Here is a 22,494-nt window from a genome sequence, read left to right as displayed (position 1 = left end):
TGCGTGTGAATGCGTGAGCTGAATGAACGGATGAAGGGGGAAAAAGGAAATGAGCAGGAAAGGCGCAAGCATTGAAGCAAAAGAGGCGATGTCCTTGCATGATCGTGTTTAGTCTCTTCTTAGATAAGTCTCTACTTATGAAAACAGCTAAAATGCTGTGATGCTAACATTACCATGCTAACAATGCTAACATGCTAACGTTAACATGCAACACCCAGCATGGTAGAGCTAAATGTCTGCGTGTTTTAATACTTATGAAAATATCAAAAACTTTTACTATGCTAATATTAACATGCTAGCGCTCACATGCTAACACCTGACATGATGTGTCAGTGTTTATATAGGTTTCTACTCATGGAAACAGATAAAATGCTACTATGCTAATGTTGGCATGTTAGCAATGATAATGTTAGCATGCTAGCATGATAGTGCTAAGTGTCTGCAAATGTTAAAACTAACAAAAATGGCTAATTCTACTATGATAATGTTAGCATGCTAGCAATGATAACATGCTAACATTGGCATGCTACCACTTAGCATGGTAGCACTGTGTTCTGTAAGTCTGCACATATGAAAACGGCGAAAAAGGCTACTATGCAAACTCATGCTGTAACATGCTAACGTTAATATGCACCTGGCTTGATAGGGCTAAGTGTCTTAACATTTTAATACTCATAATTTAATACACATGCTAACATGTGGCAGCAAAGCGCAATGTATCAGGAACGCTATGTCCTGATTGAGTTGTTCATTTTGACTTTGCCCTAACTCCTCACCCTAACCAAAACCACCAAATAGTGGAGGTTTCACCTTTAAACAGTAAAAAAGAGGAGGAAAACTAATTGGCTCCCAAAGACACGAGCCGGCTCTTGTCGTTAATTTCAAAAAGCCGGCTCTTAGAGCTGATTCATTCGCGATCGACTCATCACTACAGTTTAGGAGTGGCACCCAGGGAATCTTCAAAGGAAATGCCCAAACCTTATGGTGCAGACCAAAAATGTTTGCAAAAAAAAAAAATCCCCAATGATTTGAGCATTCTGTCCTGGATGGGCTCTGAATCAGTTGAGAAATGTGAGAAATATGGAACTTTGCAAAATTCTCCATTCATTTTCAATGGGGGAAAAAGTCTCGGCAAATGCGGAATTGTGGAAAATCTGGGACTTTTTGAAAAAACTAAAATGGTTGCACACTATTTGATGCTTGAATGGTTTGAATTGGTTGAAAAATGAAGGAGGAGTTAGAAGACAAAAAACAGCAGAATAAGAATAATAAAGAAAAAATAGGTGCAGAATTTTGCGTAAACGCATTCACACAATTAGAACTGTTGATGTCATTAAATCATGCAGCTTTCCAAAATGCGCAACATCTAAGGGCCGACGTTTGCCAGTGACGTCACGCCCAATCAGCCAATCAGAGTGCAGGCGTCCTTTCGTTGCAAATTTCAAATGCCGATTTGTGTGGACAAAAACGAATGCGGAACCGTAAGACAGGCAACCACGGCGACGTGCTTTTAAGGCGGAATTTTCGGCTCGCCTTTGAGGAATATTGTGTGTTTTTTTGTTTTGTTTTGTTTTTTTTAATACTCTACGTTGGCAACATGAGAGTGAGGTTGGTAACTTGTTTTTATTTAGCTTAACCATTAGTGTTAAATAGCACCGCGGGTGCAGTTAGCTAGCTGGCCTATTGCGTTTACGTTATTTATTTGACATCAGTTTATAGTATATATATATATATATATCGCCTTGAGTTGAGCTACTATTGTGCTTGTGTTGGAATTGACACTTTAGAATGGTATAATAACTATTTCGATCGTGTCAGTCATTAGTTATCAAAATTAATCTTCCTGTCATTATCCCAAGTGAAATGCTAGCTAATGTTAACTTGCATGTACACCAGCGGTATTTTAAAGCTAGCTCAGACGGAAACCTGCCGCTTAAATTAGAAACTATGTAATGCTTTCGGTTTGCCTACTTCTCTTCCAGTGAAGTCCACGCTGCAGAGTCTGTTGCCTACCTCAACAGTGCTCTTGTCCGGTTGCAGGATATTTGGGAAAAAATAGGAATCCCGGAGGAACAACGCCTTGAGAGGACACAGGATGTACACAAGCACATACAAGTAAAGCCACAGCCAACAGATACTTAATATTTCCCCACAATATTCACTGGCTGACTCCTTGCCACACTTTTTTTGCGTTTTTTTTTTGGTAAGGGTTTGCTGGACATGATGATAGCCGAGGAAGAGGCGCTCAAAAAGAGATTGCTGAACAGCATAGAATCCTGCCGCAAAGACCTTAATCATCTGTGCAGTGAACTTCAGCTGCCCATCTTTGAGGTATATTTTTGGAAATGTGTGTTTCCAGTCCTATCCTTAGCAGCTTAAAAGTTTTTGTACTAATATTGTGTGTGTGTGAAGGAGGAGGAGGGTTGCAGCATGTTGCAGATGGAGAAGAACAGCCAAATGCGTCTGAAGGTGATGAAGGAGCAGAAGAAGCAACGAATGGATGAGCTGAAGGATCTGGTTGTGAAAGACCGTGAGCTTTGTGACATCATGTGCACCAAACCTTTTAGCATTAATCACGAGTCAGTCCCATCATTGAAGCAACTAGAGACATATCGCACCTATCTGGACGACCTCACAGAAGAGAAGGTGTGTCGAATTGTTGCCGTTCTTTTTTTTAATGATTAACTGTTTTGTCGTTTATTTCATCTTAAGTTATTGTTTTCAGGTCAGGCGTCATGACCAGTTTGCGAGTGTAAAGAAGGAGATCATGGTGTGCATGGATGATCTGGAGCATCAGCCCGAGACCAGTTTTGAGACGGATGTGATGTGCGAGGATGAGGAGGCCTTCTGTCTCTCAAAGGACAATATTGAAGCACTTAAACAACTCCTCAGACAGGTACCATACATGTGTCCGTTTTATATGCATAACTGCCCATTCTAAAACTAACGACCGTGACCGGTACCAGTTGCAACAGCGCAAGGCTAAGAATGAGGCTTGCAGCACGGCACTCCGCAACAAGATCCAGGAACTGTGGGAAAGGCTGAAAATCCCTCAGGAGGAGAGGGCGAGCTTCTCCGAACACATGGTCAAGTCAAAGAAGAGGAACATTGAGGCAGTAAGTAGGTCTCATTTCATGAACAATACAGTAGTGTGTTGTTTGCCCTTGTATGTATTTTTTTCCTTCTTGTCCTCCAGCTACAGGCTGAACTCCAGCGTCTTGAGCTCCTGAAGATCCAGAGCATGAAAAGTGTGATTGAGTCCATCAGAGCTGAAATCTCTCTCTACTGGATGCGATGCTTCTACAGCCAAGAACAGCGCCAGGATTTTGTTCATTATCAAGATGGTGGGCACAGAGATGCACACAATACATATATACACTCACTGAGTGCAACAGTTAAACACACCTGCACAATTTCATGACAAATTGTGCCCTTCTAATGTTGTATTTTCCATGGAGCTACCTAGTGGAAACCAAAATATGAGAAACCTGTATTTGTATGATGTAGTTGTACACCACTGCAATCGCAGTACTAAACAATGTTAAATGATAAATCATAATCATAAAGGCCAAGTAAGTAGCAGTATTTCATCAGACTGTGCAGGTGTGCCTAAAAGGGTCCAGCAACCATTAGTGATGGGAATTAATTTTGGCTCTTTTTTTTTTTTTAGCTCCAAAATGCCTCCTCAGTTTGTTTGTTTTTTTTCATTTCTTAAATTGATTTGTCACCCAAACATGCGTAAAATGAATTTCTAATGTAAAAATGGAACTATATCAAATGTTTTATATGCTGAACATGGAACAGATTGCTACAAAAAAACAAATGATAAACCACAGAAGCAAAGACCCATCCCAATTAGACAAAAGGTTCCAATCTGATTGTATGTATTTCTAAATGGCCAACTATTAACAGAGAACCAACACCAACAAAACACGACACAACCAAATGTAAAATAAAATGTGCAAAACTAAAAAGAAAAGCAGCATCCAGGTACGTTTTTGCTAGTCTTTAGTGAAGATTGGTGTTCAGAAACACCAAGTGCCCCAACATTTGTTTGCAGCTGCTCATTTTCCTCACCTTCCCAGCTTGCCTGTGCGGCTTTAACACAAAAAGACCGTTTCATTCCCAACCAACACATCACTAGAGACTGTGCAGGGTGGACCACTTCTCAATGCATGTTTTTTTTGTGGTTGTTTTTGTTTGTCTTTTTTATGCAGAGGATTTCACCGAGGATCTTCTCAACCTGCATGAGGCTGAAGTGGAAACTCTGAAGAGTTATTACGAGGACCATAAGGAGCTGTTTGAAGGCGTGACAAAATGGCAGGAGAATTGGGCCTTGTATTTGGAGCTGGATGTAAGTACTTAACCGTGGTCAGAAACACAGGTCTTTGTGGTATGTGTGCGTGATTGGTTGCGATGTCTCCTCTCAGAGGAAAGCTAACGACCCCTCGAGGCTCAACAATAGAGGCGGGAACCTTCTAAAAGAGGCCAAGCAGAGAAGTGATCTGCACAAAAGTTTGCCCAAGGTACTGCGTTTGCTGTGCCTTACCACATTACGCCAGTAGATGGCCCTGTTAGAACATTGACTCATGTCCTTGATCAAGTGTTTTGTAACTGTTATGTCAGCTTAATGTTTTGAATTAAGGTAAGAGCGTGATTCCTGTCTCCAGCTTGAAAAAGCTCTAAAGGGCCAAATCGATGCTTGGGAGCAGGAGCATGGCAAAGACTTCTTTGTGAATGGACAGAAGTTTTTGGACTATGTGCAGCAGCAGTGGGAGCAGTACCATGTTGAGAAGGAGAAAGAGAAAATGGAAAGGGTATGTTGCGGCTTAAAGGAAGTCATCTGTAGTGCATGGTGTCAATGATGTTTTATGTTGAAATAGCAACTGAAGAAGAGCAAGCAGACTCAGGAGGACATGTTGTACAGGACTGCAGTGAAGACACCGTCCAAAAGGAGGCTTGCTGGAAACCCTACACCAGGCAAACTAAGAAAGGTCACTTAAATGAAAATGATCTTTTTTTTGAAGGTGTGTTGGTGGAAAATTGATGTGAAAATAAGTACTCGCATCTTTTTGCAGATGGGCCCGTTGACAATGTCCACACCCGGCACCTTCGTCAGTTCAGGCCTCGGAGCTACCTTGTGTCAGTCTTCAATCCAGAAACCTCCACTGTCTGCCAGCAAGGTACACAACGCTCCACGGGGATCCTTGATACTTTGACTAGACGGGACACACGGTCCATTTAGAGTCTGTAGATGCTAAACGCAATGAACAATACTTGTAGAGTCTTGGCCTGCGAACCCCTGGACACTCAAAGACTCCACGTGCACAGGAGGGGAACAAGGAAAATCTGTCCCAACTGAACAGGAACCCTCCATGTGACGCACTCAGGTGTCAGGACACTCAAGATCACACCTTTACCTTTAACGCTGTTGCTGGCTCCTATTTGGAATTTGCGGTAAATTTAGTTTTTCAAAATCACAAACACATTTGATGCACCTGAACCCTACACACAAGTTACTTGTAGCAACTGACAACTACAGGAGACTGGTTAATTGAATAGAGGCGTTAATTGCGCACTTTTGGTAGTGATCGAAATAACTCATGGCAGGGGAATACACTTTTTTTTTTTTTTTTAAGTTTTCATAAATTCTTTCATACCTCTTGCTTCACCTACTGACACTTGCATGGTGCATTAATACAGCAAATTCATGCTTGCATTTGAGCCATGTTAATCCTACTCAATCCAAACTTGCTCATTTCCACCAAATCTTCAGCATAGGATGTCATGTTGGAATATACTTTATGAACAAGCCGTTGATGAATTGAACTGTTCTCAACTGACATACATTTTGTTCTGTACTCGCAGAGGGACCTCACAAAGGCTTCTAAATCGACTGTGAAGCCGGGACTGCTCAACTCCACGGTCACTCATCAGTGACCCAAGTCCAGCAGCTAAGTGGTTGGTTAGTGTGGCGTTACCCCAAAAAATGTAAATAATTTACTCTGTTTGAACATATTGACTACCGAGACTTATTACAGTGTCACTTCAGTCGCACTTCTGTATTTTTGTAGAAAGTAAATGTTTTTTTTTTATTATTATTTTTCATTTCAAGGTTGACCACCATCTTACTGAAATGTGGTATTTGTCAGTACACTTTTTTTGTCTAAATCTTGTTTCTCTTCAGAAACACAATGCTTTCTTTTTTTTAATCAACCTATAAATAAATGTCTGAACAAAACGTTCATGCTTTGTGGAGTCAAACGTTTTTTTCAATGTCCTTTTTATTTTTCAGCATCGAACGTTGCAAATATACCTCCGTGTGGAGTTTGCATGTTCTCCCCGTGTGTGCGTGGGTTTTCTCCGGGTACTCAGTTTTTCTCCCACATTGCTGAAACATGCATGTTAGGTTAATTGGCCTAAATGGTTGTTTGTCTATATGTGCCCTGCGATTGGCTGGTTACCAGTCCAGGGTGTACCCCACCTCTCGCCCGGTGTCATGTGGGATAGGCTCCAGCATACCCCAGCAACCCTAATGAGGATAAGCGGCATACAAAAATGGATGGAAGGTTGCAAATATGCATTTTGTTTGAGTCATTTTTGATATGGGAATATTCCTCCAAACGTCCTGTTTAAGTCATGCGGGTCATCAGTTCTTCAAGAGCCTTTTCACGATGATTTTCATGAACAAGCAGCACTTCTTTGATGGCACTTTGCTGGAAGCCCATCTCATTAAACTGAGCGAGGAGTCGCAGAAACTCAGCAGCCTGAAATCATTATCGTGTTTTATGTTCAAATATTTCTCATCTGCTATGCTTGTGTGCATTCTGAGACGGACTCACCTTGCTCTCACAGTTCTGGAACATCTCCAAGGCCTCCTCTACTTGCGCTTCATCATAACCCAGCTCGCAGAGATGATTGCAGGCTACCAGGTACTTCAACAGCTGTCACAAAGAAGTAAGAGTTCAGCATATTTTGAGCTATACTCTACTCTATATACTCTATAGCAGCGGCCCCGAGCCTTTTTTTAATGCACCAACCGGTTCAACTATGGTGCATTCATTGACCGGTGGGAATAAACACTCTAAAATCTAATCAAACAAAACAACATAAACATAAACATGCAACTATGGGCTTTCTAACAGTATATTATTTTTCCAATAAAATAATAGCTTTTATTGCCAAAATTAATATGCATTGACATAAAATTTGATGTAGTTAATTAGAAAAGCTTTTAAAAGGTCTTTTAAAACGTCAGTCTTTACAAAGATAATGCTCAGTTGTAATTGACACTAAGGTATTCATGTTTATTGTTCTTGTAGTTTACAGTTCAGCAGTTTTACACAATACGTTGCCCCTCTCAATGCCACATTGAAAAAGTAATTTTTATCTTTTATCAATTGTACCTTGTCTGGGCTGTTGTATCCAGTCTTCTGCAGAGCCAAGATGGCAGTACGCAAAGGGTAACCTTTGTCAGTGACAGCTTCCAGCAACTCCCTCTCCTCTTGGCTGAGAGCTGACAGTAGCTCTGTTGCTGAGTCAAGGAAAGCTCCTCCAGTTCTCAAAGCCTGCCGAGTATTCCCATGAAGCTTAAACGTATGATGTAAACATTCAAGGAGGGGTTTACGTACTTTTTGCCTGCAGTTTTTGATGACCGGCCCTGCAGAGGATGGACGTTGCTGCTGCAGCCTGGAGGAAGTGGAGCCAGCGGGGGCTTGGATTTGTGGGTGCAGTCTCCCTACAGCACTCTGAGCACGCTGCCTCTTTTTAGTGCTCTTCTGTCCTGGAGGGAGGGGGCCAACCTGTGGTGGGCCACAATCTGAAGAGGTTCCTCTGTGGCTCCTGAGACTCTTTGGAGACACTTCCGGTCTGCAGCGCAGCGTGGGAAGGCCGAGGTGCATGTCTTTTACCCTGGCGAGGGCAGCACTGCGGGGCCGCTCTTGACTCTTGGCAAGTTCTCGAGGAGCATCTTCAGAGGAGGAGCCTTCGTTATCTTCGCAGTAGCCATCTTCCTCATCCGAATCAGATCTGAGGAAGCTGAGAGTGCGATGGTGCAACCAGTGAACATCCGCAGCGTTCAGGCTGTAACTGCGGGTCCGAGATTTGCACCTAGGATCCCCAGTCCGGTGAGGGGCCCTGCAGCACTCTTGAGGGCTGCTGAACATCAGCCAGTAGGGGGGACATGATGGCACTTCATAGACTGGCTGCTGGCTGGTTAGTATGAGCCTCTCCAGGTTGAAACCATACTGCAGAAGAAAGGAGTTGAAACAACTTTACCACAGTAGATCTTTACAATACGCTAAAGGGCTCCGACTGTGCAAACTTGACTTGTGTTATATAATGATGTTATAAGAGCAATATGTGTCCCTGTTTATGAGCACCAAATGTGAGAAAACTCTTCCCTCACTTGCACTATGCACCAGAAAAGCCATTGGCAGTAAAATTTTGGATTTAAAGCGTGCACATTTTAGTAAAATTACATCAGTTTGCGCCGTAAATAATCCCAAAAGACCTGAAGTATCCTTTTACAAAATGATTGTACTTACATGTGTTTTTTTTTCTTTAAGACGGCATATATTATAATTAAAAAAAAAAACGTTTAGATTGTTTCATTGTCACAGGAACAATGGAAAAGAGTGTAGGTTTTCTGGGACATAAACTGATTACTAATGTGCTATATGACTGTCCTATAGTATATAATTATTGTAACAATATAATACAATAGTCCAAATGAGTTAGAGTGTGACAATGTTAAAGGATATTGTATGAAACACAAATAGACCAATGTGCTATGGTATTATACATGTAACCATACCCATTTTAATCCATGTAATTTACAGTGTACAAGGTCGGTCTGTGACTCTAAAATCAACATATTTATTGTTAAACTAATACCTAAAAATCAAGTATTATCTTTGTAAATTGCTGCTACAGCTCTTGCATTGGATCATATTAAGTGTACCTAATGTTGTGACCTGTGAGTGCATGAGCATGAGATGTGACCTCAGTTTCCTGCAGTATCCGTGGACAGTCGGGCACAGAAATGTCTGGAGGCGTCATCACATAAACTTCCTGCCCCAGTGAGCCCAGCGGGGTTCCAAAAGGGACATCTTCCAGAGTGTTCATTTGCCTCCTCCAAAGAGTACCTGGAATACAAATATGTGGGTAGTCTTGTTTTGTTTCTATTTGGAATTTGTCTTGGCACTTACCTGCGTCGGGTGTCTGGCCTCAAATGGGATGACAATGAATGGGCTTGTGTGTGTGTGGAGTGAATGACCAACACAGGCGGAGTCACGTGGGTTAAACCTCACTAAGCCTCTGGCATGATCTCAAAGCTTGTTTACCAATAATATCTCATCTACCAGACTATTAACAGCGATGGGGGGGTGCATGGGTGCCAACTTTAATTGCTGATAATGAAATTCACAATTTAACTTTGAATGTCTGGTGCACAGTACAAGATGTAACATTTTCTACTTGTCTGCAAACACTGAAAGCCATGGAGTGCGATTTTGTCATTTTAATGCAGACATGCCTTAATGAAGGCGGATTAGGGAGACGTATTAGGAAGAAAAAACGAGCACAACACTTTCCACAGATTAGCGGATTACAACAGGTACTAACACACAAAGTGGAACACGACCTCAAGTGTGTATCTGTCTGAATAAACAATGGTAGTTCAATTCTATACAGATATATATTTTATTTATGTGTTGAAAGTTCACACTGGCGTACTGAAAGAAAAGGAAAGCAGGGAGAACAGGTCTAGTTTAATCAAATCATAGCACGTTTAGGAGTACAAGCAGCGTGGTTTAGCTGGAGAGCATCATGATTACAGAGCTCCAATTAGTAACAGCATTGTAAAGTCACTCTAAGGTGAGTTTCCAAGGGTGAGACACACGTAAATTAAATACCTGGAACGTCCTTTGGGGACCAGATTGTGTCGTAAGAATCCTGCTGAGGTGAAAGGAAATATAAGCACATAAAAGTCGAAATCGATATATTATTGACTTAAACCCTGTTATAATTAGCAAAAGAGCCGTCCTAGTCTGTGCTAAAACATACATACACACACACACACACGTGTGTGTGTATATATACACACACACACACACACACACACACACACACAAACATTATATTCCCTAAAGTGTGGGCTACACACAATACATGAACTGAACAAATAATTGTGGCTCTTTAAAAGCTCCCCTAGAACTCCTAAAATCATGTTTCCACACTGTTCCACATTTATAACCTTATAGTACTAATAGTGTGGACACCATTATTACAATGGTAGTAAAGAGGATATCATCAAAATATTGATGCGCTCATGGAATATCATGCCCTCCTGATATAAGGCATTACTTGGCATGGTTGCGACACACTGTGAGCGCTCCCCATGCGTTTTTATGTGTGGTGCAGTCTTTTTTTTTCCCCTTTCCTTCCCTTCCCTTCCCCATACCACCCAGCACAACAGAAGAAAACAAAATGAACAAGCTACAAATCCTCATGAATAAAAAATGCATTATCTTTATATAGATAAAATGTTAACAATCACCAGAGATTGAAATATTCTTATAAAGGTCCAACCCGCGAGTGTGCTGCTAGGACATTACAATCTCACGCACACACGCACGCACACAGACAGAGAGACAGACAGGACCCAAGATTGTTACACTTGGATGTCCTCAATTACGACCACCTTCATTATGACTAATAAAACATCCATAATGTTGTTTATGGGGCTCGTCTCAGAACATCCACTGTAGGTATCCGAAGGTTGGTAGTCATTTAACCAATTAGGGCAAACGGTCTGTGTGAAATGGAAGACGTGGTTCAGTTGTTGGCAGCGTCCGCCTGTCGAGGCCAATTCTCCTCTTCGATGCCTGAGTCGTAGTCCTCTTCTGTCTGCTCTTTTGCCGGAGCCCTAAAACAAAAGTGGAGACACCCATTCAGGCTGACAACAAAAGCTGAAATATAACTCAACAACAAGTGGTGACTCTGTATATACAGTCAGTTTTGTTTCCTGTAGGAATTTTACACCTCATACAGAGTAGTAGTTACATTGTGTCAAGACTGCTTACTTACTGTAGCTCGTCATTAACAAACACATTAACATAAAATGTCTCCATAATAGTCCTTCTATTCTATTTTTAGTGTTTTAACCAAGAATAATGTGAAAAACATACACACGACATGATTAAAAAGTGTACGATATGAGGAAAGTGTGTCATCTATCACAAATGATACATTTTCTTTGTAATTTAATGTAATAAAATTGCTTTGGGAAGATGACTTGTAATTTCGTGTCACACAGTAATACAGACAACTGTTTTGCTGTTACTGGATTTGACATGTGACATTTCTTATGGTCAACAATACAGGAAATAGGTGCCAGGACTAAAGCCTGACCACAGTGATGCTTACCAGCCATAATAAATGCAGTTCAAGTGACTATAGAGAAATAGATGTGTAAATAGTTGAAGTATCTGTGTTATGAATTATGGTATTCGTGTTAAACTGTCCATGTTGAGTTACGTTAGAATTGTGTGTACATGGACTAGGAGTTCAGCAGGTATGCAGTGGTAAAACACCACCTGGGTGTGACGACTGCAGCAGGATGCAAGATTAAAGCCAATGACTTAGAAGTGACCATTACAACGCTTCCCAGGCAGACAGACTAGCCACGTGGGAACTGACACGAGACGGTAAAGCAATTCTGACCTGATGTATCTAGGCTGCGACTTCCCGTGGACCACATCGTTGTTCAACTCGACAACCATGATGTCAGAGTGTGGCACCTCAAACATTGGCTCCAGGAGAAGCTTTTCCTGCGGTGGACATTTAAAATAGACTCTTAAGTTTACAAAACCTCCGCCAAGGTGCAACAGCCCAAAAGGATACATCTTCTCCTAAATATGCCTGAATTTTGTCATGAAGGCTCATCAGGTGTTATGTAGCTTTTGCACAATCCCACTCAGTAACAACCGAACATGGGGGGAAGCATCCCCCCTCCTTGGTGGAGGTATTAAATGAAAAAGGTGGCTGAGCACCTATTACTCACCATGATGGACCTGAGTCCACGAGCCCCAGTCTTTCTCTCCAGAGCCATGCGAGCTATTGCCTTCAAGGCATCTTGAGTCACATTGAGCTCACACTGAAAGCAAAAAAAATTTGAATTTTAAAGATTTCTTGCTCAGCATTTGTTTGATGCCTCTGCTTCATTGATCATAATTATCTTAAATTTGATTTTCCAGCGGGTCTCTGTGTCACATTTACATCTCTCCAGGTCACAGCTGTAGGTGTGTGTGTGTGTGTGAATGAATGAAAGGAAGGAAAAAAAAGGCTCTGACCAACTTGGACAAGTCATTTGGTGGCACCTGTTGGTTTGCATGTATAAATCTCTAGACCCCAAATATAAGACAAGCAGTCTTTTTTAGACTTATCTTTCTTTAGACATATTTTCGGGTCAATATGGTATTTTCAAGAAGCAGTCCCACTTACTTTGTCCATGCTAAACAAAGCTTGGTACTGTGGCACCACAGCATTGCGTGGTTCTGTCAAGATCCGGACTAGTGTCTCTTCATCCAGGCTGTGGAGAGGAACCACCACAGGAAGACGGCCCACAAACTCTGGGATCATTCCAAATTCAATCAGGTCTCTCGCCTCTACGTGCTTGAGCAACCTGTCCTTCTCCTCGATCTCGGCCACCGTGTCAGTCTCGCCGCTGGTGTTGGCTAAGTCTGCCGCAGCTGCAGCGCGGCGTCCTTTTCCCAAGTTGGATGGAGTTCCGAAGCCTAAATACTGAATGGAATGATGGTGATGATTAAAGCAGAAGGAAATACGAAGCCAGTCAGGATGCCTGAGGGGAGGTGTGTTCAAATTACCTTCTCATTTTTTCTTCTGCTAATGATTCTGTCTAGTCCATTGAAGGCACCGGAGGCCACAAACAGGATGTTTGTTGTGTCCACCTGTACCGTCTCTCCTCTCAGCTTCCTGGAGTTTTTCTCAGGAACGTTGACGATTGTGCCCTCCAAGAGTTTAAGCAAACCCTGACAGGAAGACAAAAAAATGTCAAAAGTCAGCAAAACAAGACAAGAAAAATCTGCTGCCACATACAATTGACACATTTTAAAAAATTTTCACAGCAGGATTTTTATTTCTGACCTGCTGGACTCCTTCTCCTCCCACATCCCTCAGCTGATGGATGCCAGGCACACTGCCAATCTTGTCCACCTCATCCAGAAACACAATACCTGCAAATAAAATTGAAATGAAAGTTGGTATACAGGACTGTCACTTTTTCCACTGAACACTCAATCCATGTGCACTGTAATTTCTGACAGCGCAGAACAACTAAGCATTTTACTGTTTAAGTCACAACAACACCTCACATGCCACAACATTAAGTATGCCAGCACAATCTACTGAGATGCAATATAAACATGCATTATTTTTTTCATTGTTTATTATGGCTGTCATTTTAAGTGGTACTGATCTGCACTACATGAAAACTAAGTTTGAGAATACTTTGGCTTTCTGATGTGGCAAAATAAGGTGTTGAAAACAAACACCACTCAGTGTGATTCCACACTGCTGCAATCCCAGTATGTTGTTAAATGATTGACAGTACAAATAAGTAAACGTTGGATTTGAGGTAGAATGTGCTTGTGTAGCTATATATATATATAACATTGTGGCCAGTGGGTGTTGGAATGTGTAATGTGCCTTCCCACCTTGCTGTGCTTTCTCCACAGAGTAGTTGGCATCTTGCAGCAGTTTAGCAATAACCGACTCAATGTCTTCTCCCACATATCCGGCTTGAGTTAGTGTGGTGCAGTCACATATTGCAAAGGGAACATCCAGACAGCGGGCTAGCGTCTGCGCTAACAACGTCTTCCCTGTAAAAACATTGGACAGCGCATGAGTACATCTATAAATAAAGATTCCTCACTTTGCAGTCATCCATCTGTGCAACCTGACTACATGGAACAGCGGGGCAGAGGACAAACCTGAACCAGTTGGACCGAGAAGTATGATGTTGCTCTTCTCCAGTTTAATATCAACATGTGTGGAGTCTAAGACCTCCCCGCCCCTCCTCTCCTGTGGCGCCTGCTGACTGGTCTGCTGCTGCATCGATGCTCCCAGAGCGTTGCCATGTGGGCTGATCCCTGCGATCTGCAGCAGCTCTGCAGCAACAAAACAAAATGGACTGTGAAAATTGTGATGTGATCTGAAACTGATCTATTCAATTTCTGTGAAGGTGCTTCACAAAGCACCATAAGCGTTGGACACCTTTCTACTGAGCCACTTGGCATGCACCAAAATGATAAGAGGCCACTGCTTTATTCAGTCGTTGACTGTGGACAGCTTTGATGAAGAGGATAAAAATACACGTCAGAGTCGGTGTCAGTGTCAGTGTGGACTTGTAAAATGAGGAGGTTTGGATTGTAAATAGCCAAGTACAGATGTGAATGTAGGTCAGTGGGACACTATCATATTGTCTGCTCAGTAACTGGCACAGTTAATATCTTACTTAAAATCTAAGCCACAAAGTGCACACCAGCTGCTGTCACAGTGTATACGGTAACACTTCTCCCTGTGGACTGCTGGTAGAACTCGTACTTTTATGCACAATATTTCCCACGCTTCCTCAAATCCACTCTAATAGATGCCATGCCTCAATTAACCACTGGGCATGTCATTCACCTTATGAAACCAGAATTTACTATTAACTGCGATAAACATGCATTTGTATGAAAAATGACCTCTCTGATTTAACAGATTAACCCTAATAAATGCCTGATATTCTCTGCAGTTGAGTATTGAACATCAAGCCAGCTCTGGAGTAAAATAGTGTATTTGAAACTAATGTTCAATAAAAGGCATGTACAATATATACATTTGAAATATGATTCACGTAGTCTTGTAACTGACTTGATTGCATTACATGTTTGTATAAAGAATTACCTAATGTAAATATATTTGTGTTTAGCATAATGTAATGATTGGATTAAATCATTTTATTCATTTTTGACTATTAATCTTGAGAAGTTTGTACATTTTGGCATTTGTACAATAACAGACAATAAACGAGCAAAGAAATACAAGCTACATGTTGCTGTAGCCTTTGACAGAAATAATGATGGTGTCCTGATCACTTACTTGTGAATCTGTATTCATCCTCTCGTCTTCTCATCTCTAGCTCTACAGGGAGAGGATCAAAGTGCTCACATCAATATTATCATTAGCACTACACAAGTTAGTAACACAGTCGTGAAAAGCAATAGCCACCGTGCAACATCATTATTGAACAAATGCCAAAAATACAAATTGACTGTAGAATCTCTCAATCTGTAAAATGTTTTCTGCATCTCATTCATCTCCAATTCTAAATGTAACAGTTGTGTTAAATCTGTAACTGTCTGTTCCTCAACACTATAGTATCAAATGAACGAAATACTGACCCCTAGGTGTAAGTGAAGGCTGTTTCTCCACCTCCACCTGCTGGCGACTGCCGGTAGGGATGTTGTTATAGATGCGCTTGTAGTGATTGTACACGGCCACCGCCAACACCTTCTTAGCATAGGACTGGCCCACAACATACTTGTCCAGATAAGCGTATATCTGAAGGAGAAAAAAAACACATTTTGTATAATAAAAGTAGAATGCAATAGATGGTGTGTGCGTCATTTGGATGCTTTCTCACCTTCTTGGGGGGCGGGGGTGGTTTCTGTGCAAATGCCAGTTTCACAGCCTCTGCAGCAGACTCGGTCTCTTTGTTTAGCCCTTTCTTAGAGTCCGTTTCAGTCAGAACCACAAAAAAGTGGTGGCATTTCTCACATTTGACAAATCGTGTGGATGCTTTCAAAAAAAAAAAAGAAAGAAAGAAGAAAGAAAGACATGACAGAGAGAGCGCGACAGAAAGACAGAGAAAAAACAGGCAGGCAATGAGACATAAGCCCTGACTAAAACACTGCTGGAACATTGTAAAAATAGAGAAAAAACTCATGACAAACACCATAAATTCATTTCAATAATTAGTCATATAATGCAAAATGTGATTTACACTGATCAGCTAAATGATTGTATGCTCTTGCACAAACTAATGATATTCAACAAAAGGATGCATAAAATAAATTGTACTTTTACAACAAAAATAATACTCACTTTTGCTTGACGCCAGTAAGGTATTAATTTAACAATTAATTTGTTATTATTGTGGTTGCAGTTTGCCATGATGTTGTTAATATTTGGCTCAGCTTGTACTGGATCTGATTGGACTTTTTTTGTGCCCAATGAAGAGTCTTGTGAGTGTATATTAATTTAAGTCTGCATACAAGATTGTATAAGATCTATGAAAAATGTGGTGTATGAAATCCTTGCGGTCATGGCGGGCGAGTTTCAGAAAACTAGGAAAAGTGCATCAGAAGGCTCCTCAATCTCCTAGTCTCGAACTTGGGGAAAATTAAGAGGGCTGGATTTCACTAAGATCACACAACAATGACGACGGCCACCGTGAATGTAAAAGATCAATTAAAAGATTAACCATATTTATTGGCTACACTACACGTCTGTATTTATCACAACCTACTCACATGGAAGTTGGCTTGAAGATATATCAAGTGTGAAGCTATCTGCTAAATGAATTTTCTTGTTTAATTACGTTTTGTCAGCATATACAGGCGCATCTCAATGATTTAGAATGTTTTCAAAAGCTAATTTATTTCAGTACTTCAGTTCAAAAAGTAAAACTCTACACACAGAGTGAAATATTTCAAGAATATATTTATTAATCATTTGGATGTTTATACTTTATAGCTCATAAAAAAAATAAAATTTGACAAATTGTTAAAAAGTTCAACATTGTAAACACCTGGCTTGCACAATATTCTAATTTACTGGGATGTGACTGTATGTACCTCTAACACAGTGCTACTCAAATAGTGGGGCAGGCACGGGGAACTGGGGGGGGGGGGCTTGACAGGCACGGAGGGCTTTCAATATTAGTGCAGACCTGCCAACATGTATGAATTTGTCATACTCAGTATGCAATTTGACTCTTAAATATGCTTGTATGCTTCACTGCTCCCCATTTTGTTGCATTTCGCTGGTTTCAATTTCGAGTTCAGTCTTTACAGTACAGATAAATAAATAGTTTCTCAATAGTATTTCAAGTCAGCGGTGGTGCGAAAACATTTCTGTCCCCCAGTGGGGGCATGACAGAAAATAACTGAGAACCACTGCTCTAACACTACCTTTCTGAAGTCGTCAGCCATGTTTTTTTCCTTTAATATTGACTGGAACGCTTTAAGTTGCGACACAAATTCCAAGTAGGCTATTTCCAACTTCCCAGCCGTCTGGAAAGTGCAATAAATCATGGACACATACTGTATTTTGAGTCACCACCACAAAAATGATAACAGTGCTTATACCAGTGCATAACGCTGAATTTACGCCATTGAATTATTGAAGTACTAATCTACTGAAACAGCTACTATTTGTTATACGGTAATGAATGCTTCTTTTGTGGTTTTTGTTGTTTAGAAAAACAAAGTTTGCCACCCTCAATCCCTCCTGATGTTTACTCACAAACAAAGGTCTCTACATGTGTGCAGGGGTCTCCACACTTGGGGCATCGGAGCTGGCTGCCCCCTTTGCCTGATCCTCCGGAGCCCGAGGTTCTCTTGGCCTCACTGATGCTTTTCTGTGTAAACATGGTATCATGTTGCAACAGAGTGCAGCCGTTACAGCAGAGAAGGCCTACAACTGTAAGTTACCTTTCCACCATCACTTCCGTTGTCCTTGGTTGTGCTATCTTTGGAGGCAAAGCAGACAGCGGTCTCGGAAAAGGACCTCACCCGCACACGGGGAGGCAGATGAGCGTCCCTGCAACCATGACGACTCACAGAATAAAACTGGAGCATGGAGCAGGACAATCCTGGAATAACAACATCTTGCTGTCATAATGGTCAAAACTAAATAACTTCAACTAAATTCATCATAAAGTATTTAGGTCATCCATTAATGAATCAGTGATTTTTGAACCAAAAACATTTGTTCCAACTTTCCAGCTAAAGGTAATCCATCCATCCATCCATTTTCTATACCGCTTCTTCCTCATTAGGGTCGCGGGGCTAAAGGTAATTTTTTTTGTAAATTAAACACACATTATTTGCCACTGTGGGGCAAATTAATGATTAACTCTTAAAAGTTCAGTGTACTGTTACATATTGAAATAAAACATCTTTTTCAAGGTGCGTGTGTACATGTGTACAACTTCACTCCATAGACTCTATTAAGCAAAAGCATATTGATTGCCGTAATTCATAGTCACCACAATATCTCTATTACCTTTCATTTGAAAAAAAAATGTGTAAAATTATGTACAATCGCATCACAAAATTAGATACTGGTACACCTGCACAATATAATAAGCTTCAATACAAGGATTTGTAATAAAATATCTGCCTTTACAAAGCTGACACCATAAGAGAGGTGTTAGTAACAATGTTTATTATTGTATTTGTTGCTTTTGGTGGTGTAAAACTGTACTTAAACAACACCATCAATGACAACAGTGTATTGATGGCCTCTGTTTTCCCCCCCACATCTACACCTGATTGAGATTGAGACAGTGCAGGTATACCTAATGATGTGACCATTGAGTGTACAGTATATTTTGAATGCGTTGTGGGCTGTGCTCTACAATAACATGTCAGTATGGGCAGCTTTTCTGTCTAGTTCTAATTCTAATTCAGCTTAGCAACAGAGCTCTGTTTGTTTTTTAACTGCCAGTATTGTTTTCCATAGTGTAACGTTTACTTGAAATCAATTCTCCTTACTAACATATCGATGTTCGCTGAGCTGTAGTTTTTAGGTATGACGATAAGTCAAAACTAAGTGTCATGTAGGTTAGGTAAGGACCTCAGCGAGAATTGAGCAAAACAACAATGTCATGTAGCTTTAGCCAACTGCTGGGCTGCCTCCCCTTCTTACCTCTGTGAGCTTTATTTAGGAACAACCTCGCAGCCGAAGCACACGGACAGGACATAACTCTTCGTGTGTGTCAAAACTGCTGAAAACACATTAGACAAGTGCCTAAATTAACTGTATGCCAACAGCAAAAACGCACACGTCGGAGGGCGTTCGATGCTAACATTTCATAACTACAGCGTCACGATTAGCATTAGCACAGCGGGTCATTGACTAACAAAGGTGGTTTGTTACTTCTATGACAATTGTACAACATGGAATGCAATGTTCGTCTGGAACGTCACACCTAAATATCGTCACATATTCAAATCGACATTAAACCGTTCGAAATAAAGAATCGAGCTCGACTAGGCTAGCATATTCTGGGCCCAGCGTCACATACCATTTGACTGTATAATACAGAGGACATGAAACTAAACATGTTGGGCAATTAACACCACTACAACATTTACCAACACTCATTTAGTTTCTGTACACATGTACAACAAACATTACAGCACTAAATGACGTTTGCTAGTTATACTCACGGGGAATGACGAAACCAGCTGCCTTTGCCTTGTTGACAGGTCCCTTGTCAAACAAAGTGGTTTAATTGTCAATAGTTATCTCTTCAAGTGTGACGGGTCAACTTGACATACTAATAACGAAATGGCGATCGCATGAAATTTAAAGCTTTGGCTACTTGGAGCCAGTACTTCCCAGGTGGGCCACGACCCACTGTGATGTAACTCCTGCGGTTACGAAGTAGGTCGGCTTCCCGGCTAGCACGCTAACTAGCTCGCCTTCTCCGCTCGCAGCTGCACGTAGGAGTGATTTGTCTGTGGACGATCTGGAGTAACATGAAGGCTAAACCGTGTCTGTTAGCCGACACCCATGCACTTTGCTTTGAGCTCTATTTGCTCGCAAGAGGAGCTGCTCTCAAGTTAGGTGCCTTCAGGGAACTTTTGTGATGCACTGAGTATGACTTACAGCATAATCTCTCCTCAATGGCCATATAATTTGGGGCATTTATCATAATAACACAGCGATAAACGTGTTCTTAAATCATCTGCATTTGCAAACACAATAACTGTCACTTTTGATTAACAGAAGTGGTTTAGCACAGCACCACATCATGAGAGATGCTGAATGGGGGACGAAATATTAGAAATACCTCTAGCTAAAAATCACAGGACTTTTACACTACCGCAGGCTACAGCCATAATAATAAACATGTTTTTAAAAAGCTCTCTTACAGGATATCTCAACTGTACGTGCTGTGCAAAACGGTTTGCATTTGACCTTTGACCCACATCCATCTCAATCTTCTGATTACATCCTAGTATGGTACAACACCTGTTTGCAGAACAAGATAAACATGCAAGAAAGGAATAAATAAAGAAAATCTTTCAGGAACGTGACATTCCATTGCTTGCATAATCAGTAATGCTCACAACAGTGTAGGCACCTCTATATTTATTAATAATTTGCATTCATGTACCACTGTATGTCACTAGCTTTCCGTAATGTGATTATTGGCAACTATGTAGCAGTTTCAATTGTTATCACTCCTTTGAAAGAGTAGATATTAAGGGAAAAATGAATAAAACACCCACGATGGTGTGGTGGTGAAGAAGGCCGAGCAGCTGTTGCACTTCCTGCCCTCAGGAAGAGCAACCTGGACAGGAAACTGTTGCTCCACACAGTGGAGAGTGTGCTTACATACGGTGAGAGTGTGTGGTACGCTTCTCCACAGCTCAGATCACAAAGGAGGAGCACAGTTATAAACACCAGCCAGAAAATGACCGGCTGCTCTCTGGCCTCCCCAGACGACAGATGAAGATCTTTATGCAGCATGAAAATCAAGGCCATCACACTGGACACCTCCCACCTCGCCCACCACTTGTTTCACCTGTTGCCTTCTGGACGACGTTTCAGATAAATCAAGTCCCACACAAGCAAACTAACAGTTTCTTCCCCTGGGCCATAAGGACTACAACCACACACCCCTAACTAAAGTTCAATTCTATGCTACGTCATGTATATACTGTATCTATATACAGGTATAGACATACAGTATATACATACTATCTTTCATAACAATATTTGCACTATTTTTATATATCTTTTATTTCAAATTTGTGTGGTTCCCTTGACGGTGATTATTGTTTAACATATTTTTTATTATGTCCTTTTAACTGCCTGTATTTTTAGAAGGTGCACTGCAGTGGAGGAGCAACCCCATCATTTCGATGTATCAAACGGTGCAATGACAATAAAAGCCATTTCTATTGTATTTGATTCCAGATGTAAAATGCGCACTTTCTACCACTTGAGGTCAGCATTGTGTTGTGCAGGCTGTGAATGATTTCGCTTGGTGCGATAAGTGGACGTTAGGGACAGGTGGGGGGGTTATTTATTTCTTTTTTCTTCAAAAGAATAAAAAACTTTAATAGAATGATGGTATGTCATAGTAGTAGTTGAAAAAACGCTTAGATCGTTCCTCCTATTCGCTTAATACCTTTTTTACTCGCTTGGCACTTGTTTCTTCTGTCGTGGCCGACGGAGTTTTGTTTTGCCCTCCACATTGCTTTCTAGAGATGCGACGTTCACGAACGAGTCGAGTATTTTGAAGGTCTCCTATTTAAGGGAATGATGAGAATCGATTCCCAGTTGCATATAAGAACGGCGGATCGTTCGTATATGCAAAGTTTTGATCTGAGTTGTCTACGCTGCCTTTAGGTGAACGACCAGTGTTGGGCAAATTAGTTACAGTTACTGTCCCAAAAAAGTGATCGAATCACTAACAGAATTACTTCTGTACAAATGTAACTAGTTACCATGGAAAGTAAGAATTGCATTACTTACTTAAAAATATGTCAAAGAATTAGGATTTAGGCTTGCTGTGCCAGTAGTAGTAGTGGTGGGCGTAGGGGCGCTGGGGTCTCCCTTAGAGATAGGGTAAGTAGCACTGTCATCCGGGAGAAACTCAGAGAACCCGGACGCCACCCTGGGGAGGTATTCAGGGCATGTTCAACCTGTAAGTGGGAAGACTCAGGACATGTTGGAGAGATTATGTCTCCCAGATGGCCTGCAGGGAACGCCTCAGGATGCACGGGGAGGAACTGGACAAAGCAGCCGGAGAGAGGGAAACCTGGTCTTCTCGTCTTAGGCTGCTACCTCTGCGACCCGACCTTAGATAAGTGGAAGATGATAGATGGATGGATGGATGGATGGATGCGGACAAACATTTTGCTCTGGGACATGGTGGACACCGCCCATGTACACTCCTGATCAAACTTTTAAGATCAATTGAAAAATTGCAAGAATTTACATTTTGCACTGTTGCATTTTAAGGAGGTTTTAGGTAGAGCTTCAAAATGCAAAACGAATAAATGGGAATGAGACAAAACCGTTTTTGAGTAAGCAATTTATTGCCACCAACCATTAATGTGAAACAGATGTTGTCTATCAGCCGATTGACTCAAACCAGAACATCCGTTAACTGAATCAAATTTT

At 41.2% G+C, this 22,494-nt stretch overlaps 3 protein-coding genes across 10 annotated transcripts; 1 reads left to right on the top strand and 2 right to left on the bottom strand.

The window, feature by feature from the left end:
* The first annotated feature begins 1,468 nt into the window (after positions 1 to 1,468).
* On the top strand, positions 1,469 to 6,306 carry LOC129181671 (protein regulator of cytokinesis 1-like). Of its 4 annotated transcripts, none has more exons than XR_008570476.1 (15): positions 1,469 to 1,608; positions 1,983 to 2,115; positions 2,209 to 2,331; positions 2,413 to 2,646; positions 2,726 to 2,896; positions 2,967 to 3,116; positions 3,197 to 3,344; positions 4,218 to 4,354; positions 4,431 to 4,526; positions 4,671 to 4,817; positions 4,884 to 4,994; positions 5,079 to 5,183; positions 5,284 to 5,390; positions 5,869 to 5,991; positions 6,116 to 6,305. XR_008570476.1 is itself a non-coding variant. In XM_054777163.1 (14 exons), exons 1-14 carry the CDS (start codon positions 1,472 to 1,474, stop codon positions 5,900 to 5,902), a joined length of 1,833 nt encoding a protein of 610 aa, XP_054633138.1. In that variant the 5' UTR covers positions 1,469 to 1,471; the 3' UTR covers positions 5,903 to 6,306. The 4 variants fall into 4 exon arrangements, 2 of the variants coding, with proteins under 2 accessions (XP_054633138.1, XP_054633137.1); XR_008570475.1 differs by having other exon boundaries at positions 5,284 to 5,457; positions 6,116 to 6,304; XM_054777163.1 differs by having other exon boundaries at positions 5,869 to 6,306.
* Positions 3,073 to 10,345, bottom strand: LOC129181673 (ubiquitin-associated protein 1-like). 3 transcript variants are annotated; one of them, XM_054777169.1, is made up of 6 exons: positions 9,210 to 10,345; positions 9,004 to 9,146; positions 7,632 to 8,246; positions 7,407 to 7,568; positions 6,843 to 6,944; positions 3,239 to 6,767 (listed from the first exon to the last, which is right to left on the bottom strand). In XM_054777169.1, the coding sequence occupies exons 2-6, from the start codon at positions 9,124 to 9,126 to the stop codon at positions 6,633 to 6,635; spliced, it is 1,137 nt and encodes a 378-aa protein (XP_054633144.1). In that variant the 5' UTR covers positions 9,127 to 9,146; positions 9,210 to 10,345; the 3' UTR covers positions 3,239 to 6,632. The 3 variants fall into 3 exon arrangements, with proteins under 3 accessions (XP_054633145.1, XP_054633143.1, XP_054633144.1); XM_054777168.1 differs by having other exon boundaries at positions 3,237 to 6,767; positions 7,407 to 8,246; XM_054777170.1 differs by lacking the exon at positions 9,210 to 10,345 and having other exon boundaries at positions 3,073 to 6,767; positions 7,407 to 8,246; positions 8,963 to 9,090.
* Positions 10,346 to 10,507: 162 nt separating this feature from the next.
* On the bottom strand, positions 10,508 to 19,850 carry clpxb (caseinolytic mitochondrial matrix peptidase chaperone subunit Xb). Of its 3 annotated transcripts, none has more exons than XM_054777165.1 (15): positions 19,524 to 19,846; positions 19,000 to 19,075; positions 17,781 to 17,941; positions 17,593 to 17,707; positions 15,710 to 15,864; positions 15,468 to 15,627; positions 15,166 to 15,207; positions 14,013 to 14,189; positions 13,737 to 13,901; positions 13,168 to 13,256; positions 12,888 to 13,052; positions 12,505 to 12,804; positions 12,065 to 12,157; positions 11,725 to 11,831; positions 10,508 to 10,927 (listed from the first exon to the last, which is right to left on the bottom strand). In XM_054777165.1, the coding sequence occupies exons 2-15, from the start codon at positions 19,052 to 19,054 to the stop codon at positions 10,837 to 10,839; spliced, it is 1,875 nt and encodes a 624-aa protein (XP_054633140.1). In that variant the 5' UTR covers positions 19,055 to 19,075; positions 19,524 to 19,846; the 3' UTR covers positions 10,508 to 10,836. The 3 variants fall into 3 exon arrangements, with proteins under 3 accessions (XP_054633140.1, XP_054633139.1, XP_054633142.1); XM_054777164.1 differs by having other exon boundaries at positions 19,000 to 19,078; positions 19,524 to 19,845; XM_054777167.1 differs by lacking the exon at positions 15,166 to 15,207 and having other exon boundaries at positions 19,000 to 19,078; positions 19,524 to 19,850.
* Between the last annotated feature and the right edge of the window lie 2,644 nt (positions 19,851 to 22,494).

The sequence above is a fragment of the Dunckerocampus dactyliophorus genome, chromosome 5, assembly GCF_027744805.1.
Source record: "Dunckerocampus dactyliophorus isolate RoL2022-P2 chromosome 5, RoL_Ddac_1.1, whole genome shotgun sequence".
NCBI lineage: Eukaryota > Metazoa > Chordata > Actinopteri > Syngnathiformes > Syngnathidae > Dunckerocampus > Dunckerocampus dactyliophorus.
The sequence above is the reverse complement of the archived record's forward strand: the minus strand, read 5'-3'. Positions and strand labels throughout refer to the sequence as shown.

Coding starts and splice junctions, on each gene's coding strand:
- LOC129181671 (XM_054777162.1), top strand. CDS start 1,472: ATGCGGAACCGTAAGACAGGCAACCACGGCGACGTGCTTTTAAGGCGG. Junction 2,116..2,208: donor ATGTACACAAGCACATACAA/GTAAAGCCACAG, acceptor TTTTTTGGTAAG/GGTTTGCTGGACATGATGAT. Junction 4,995..5,078: donor CACCAGGCAAACTAAGAAAG/GTCACTTAAATG, acceptor ATCTTTTTGCAG/ATGGGCCCGTTGACAATGTC.
- LOC129181673 (XM_054777168.1), bottom strand. CDS start 9,126: ATGAACACTCTGGAAGATGTCCCTTTTGGAACCCCGCTGGGCTCACTG. Junction 8,247..9,003: donor GGATACTGCAGGAAACTGAG/GTCACATCTCAT, acceptor TTTCTTCTGCAG/TATGGTTTCAACCTGGAGAG. Junction 6,945..7,406: donor GATACAACAGCCCAGACAAG/GTACAATTGATA, acceptor TCTTTGTGACAG/CTGTTGAAGTACCTGGTAGC.
- clpxb (XM_054777165.1), bottom strand. CDS start 19,054: ATGTCCTGTCCGTGTGCTTCGGCTGCGAGGTTGTTCCTAAATAAAGCT. Junction 13,257..13,736: donor TGTGGAGAAAGCACAGCAAG/GTGGGAAGGCAC, acceptor TTTTATTTGCAG/GTATTGTGTTTCTGGATGAG. Junction 10,928..11,724: donor TCGCAGCCTAGATACATCAG/GTCAGAATTGCT, acceptor CTTTTGTTTTAG/GGCTCCGGCAAAAGAGCAGA.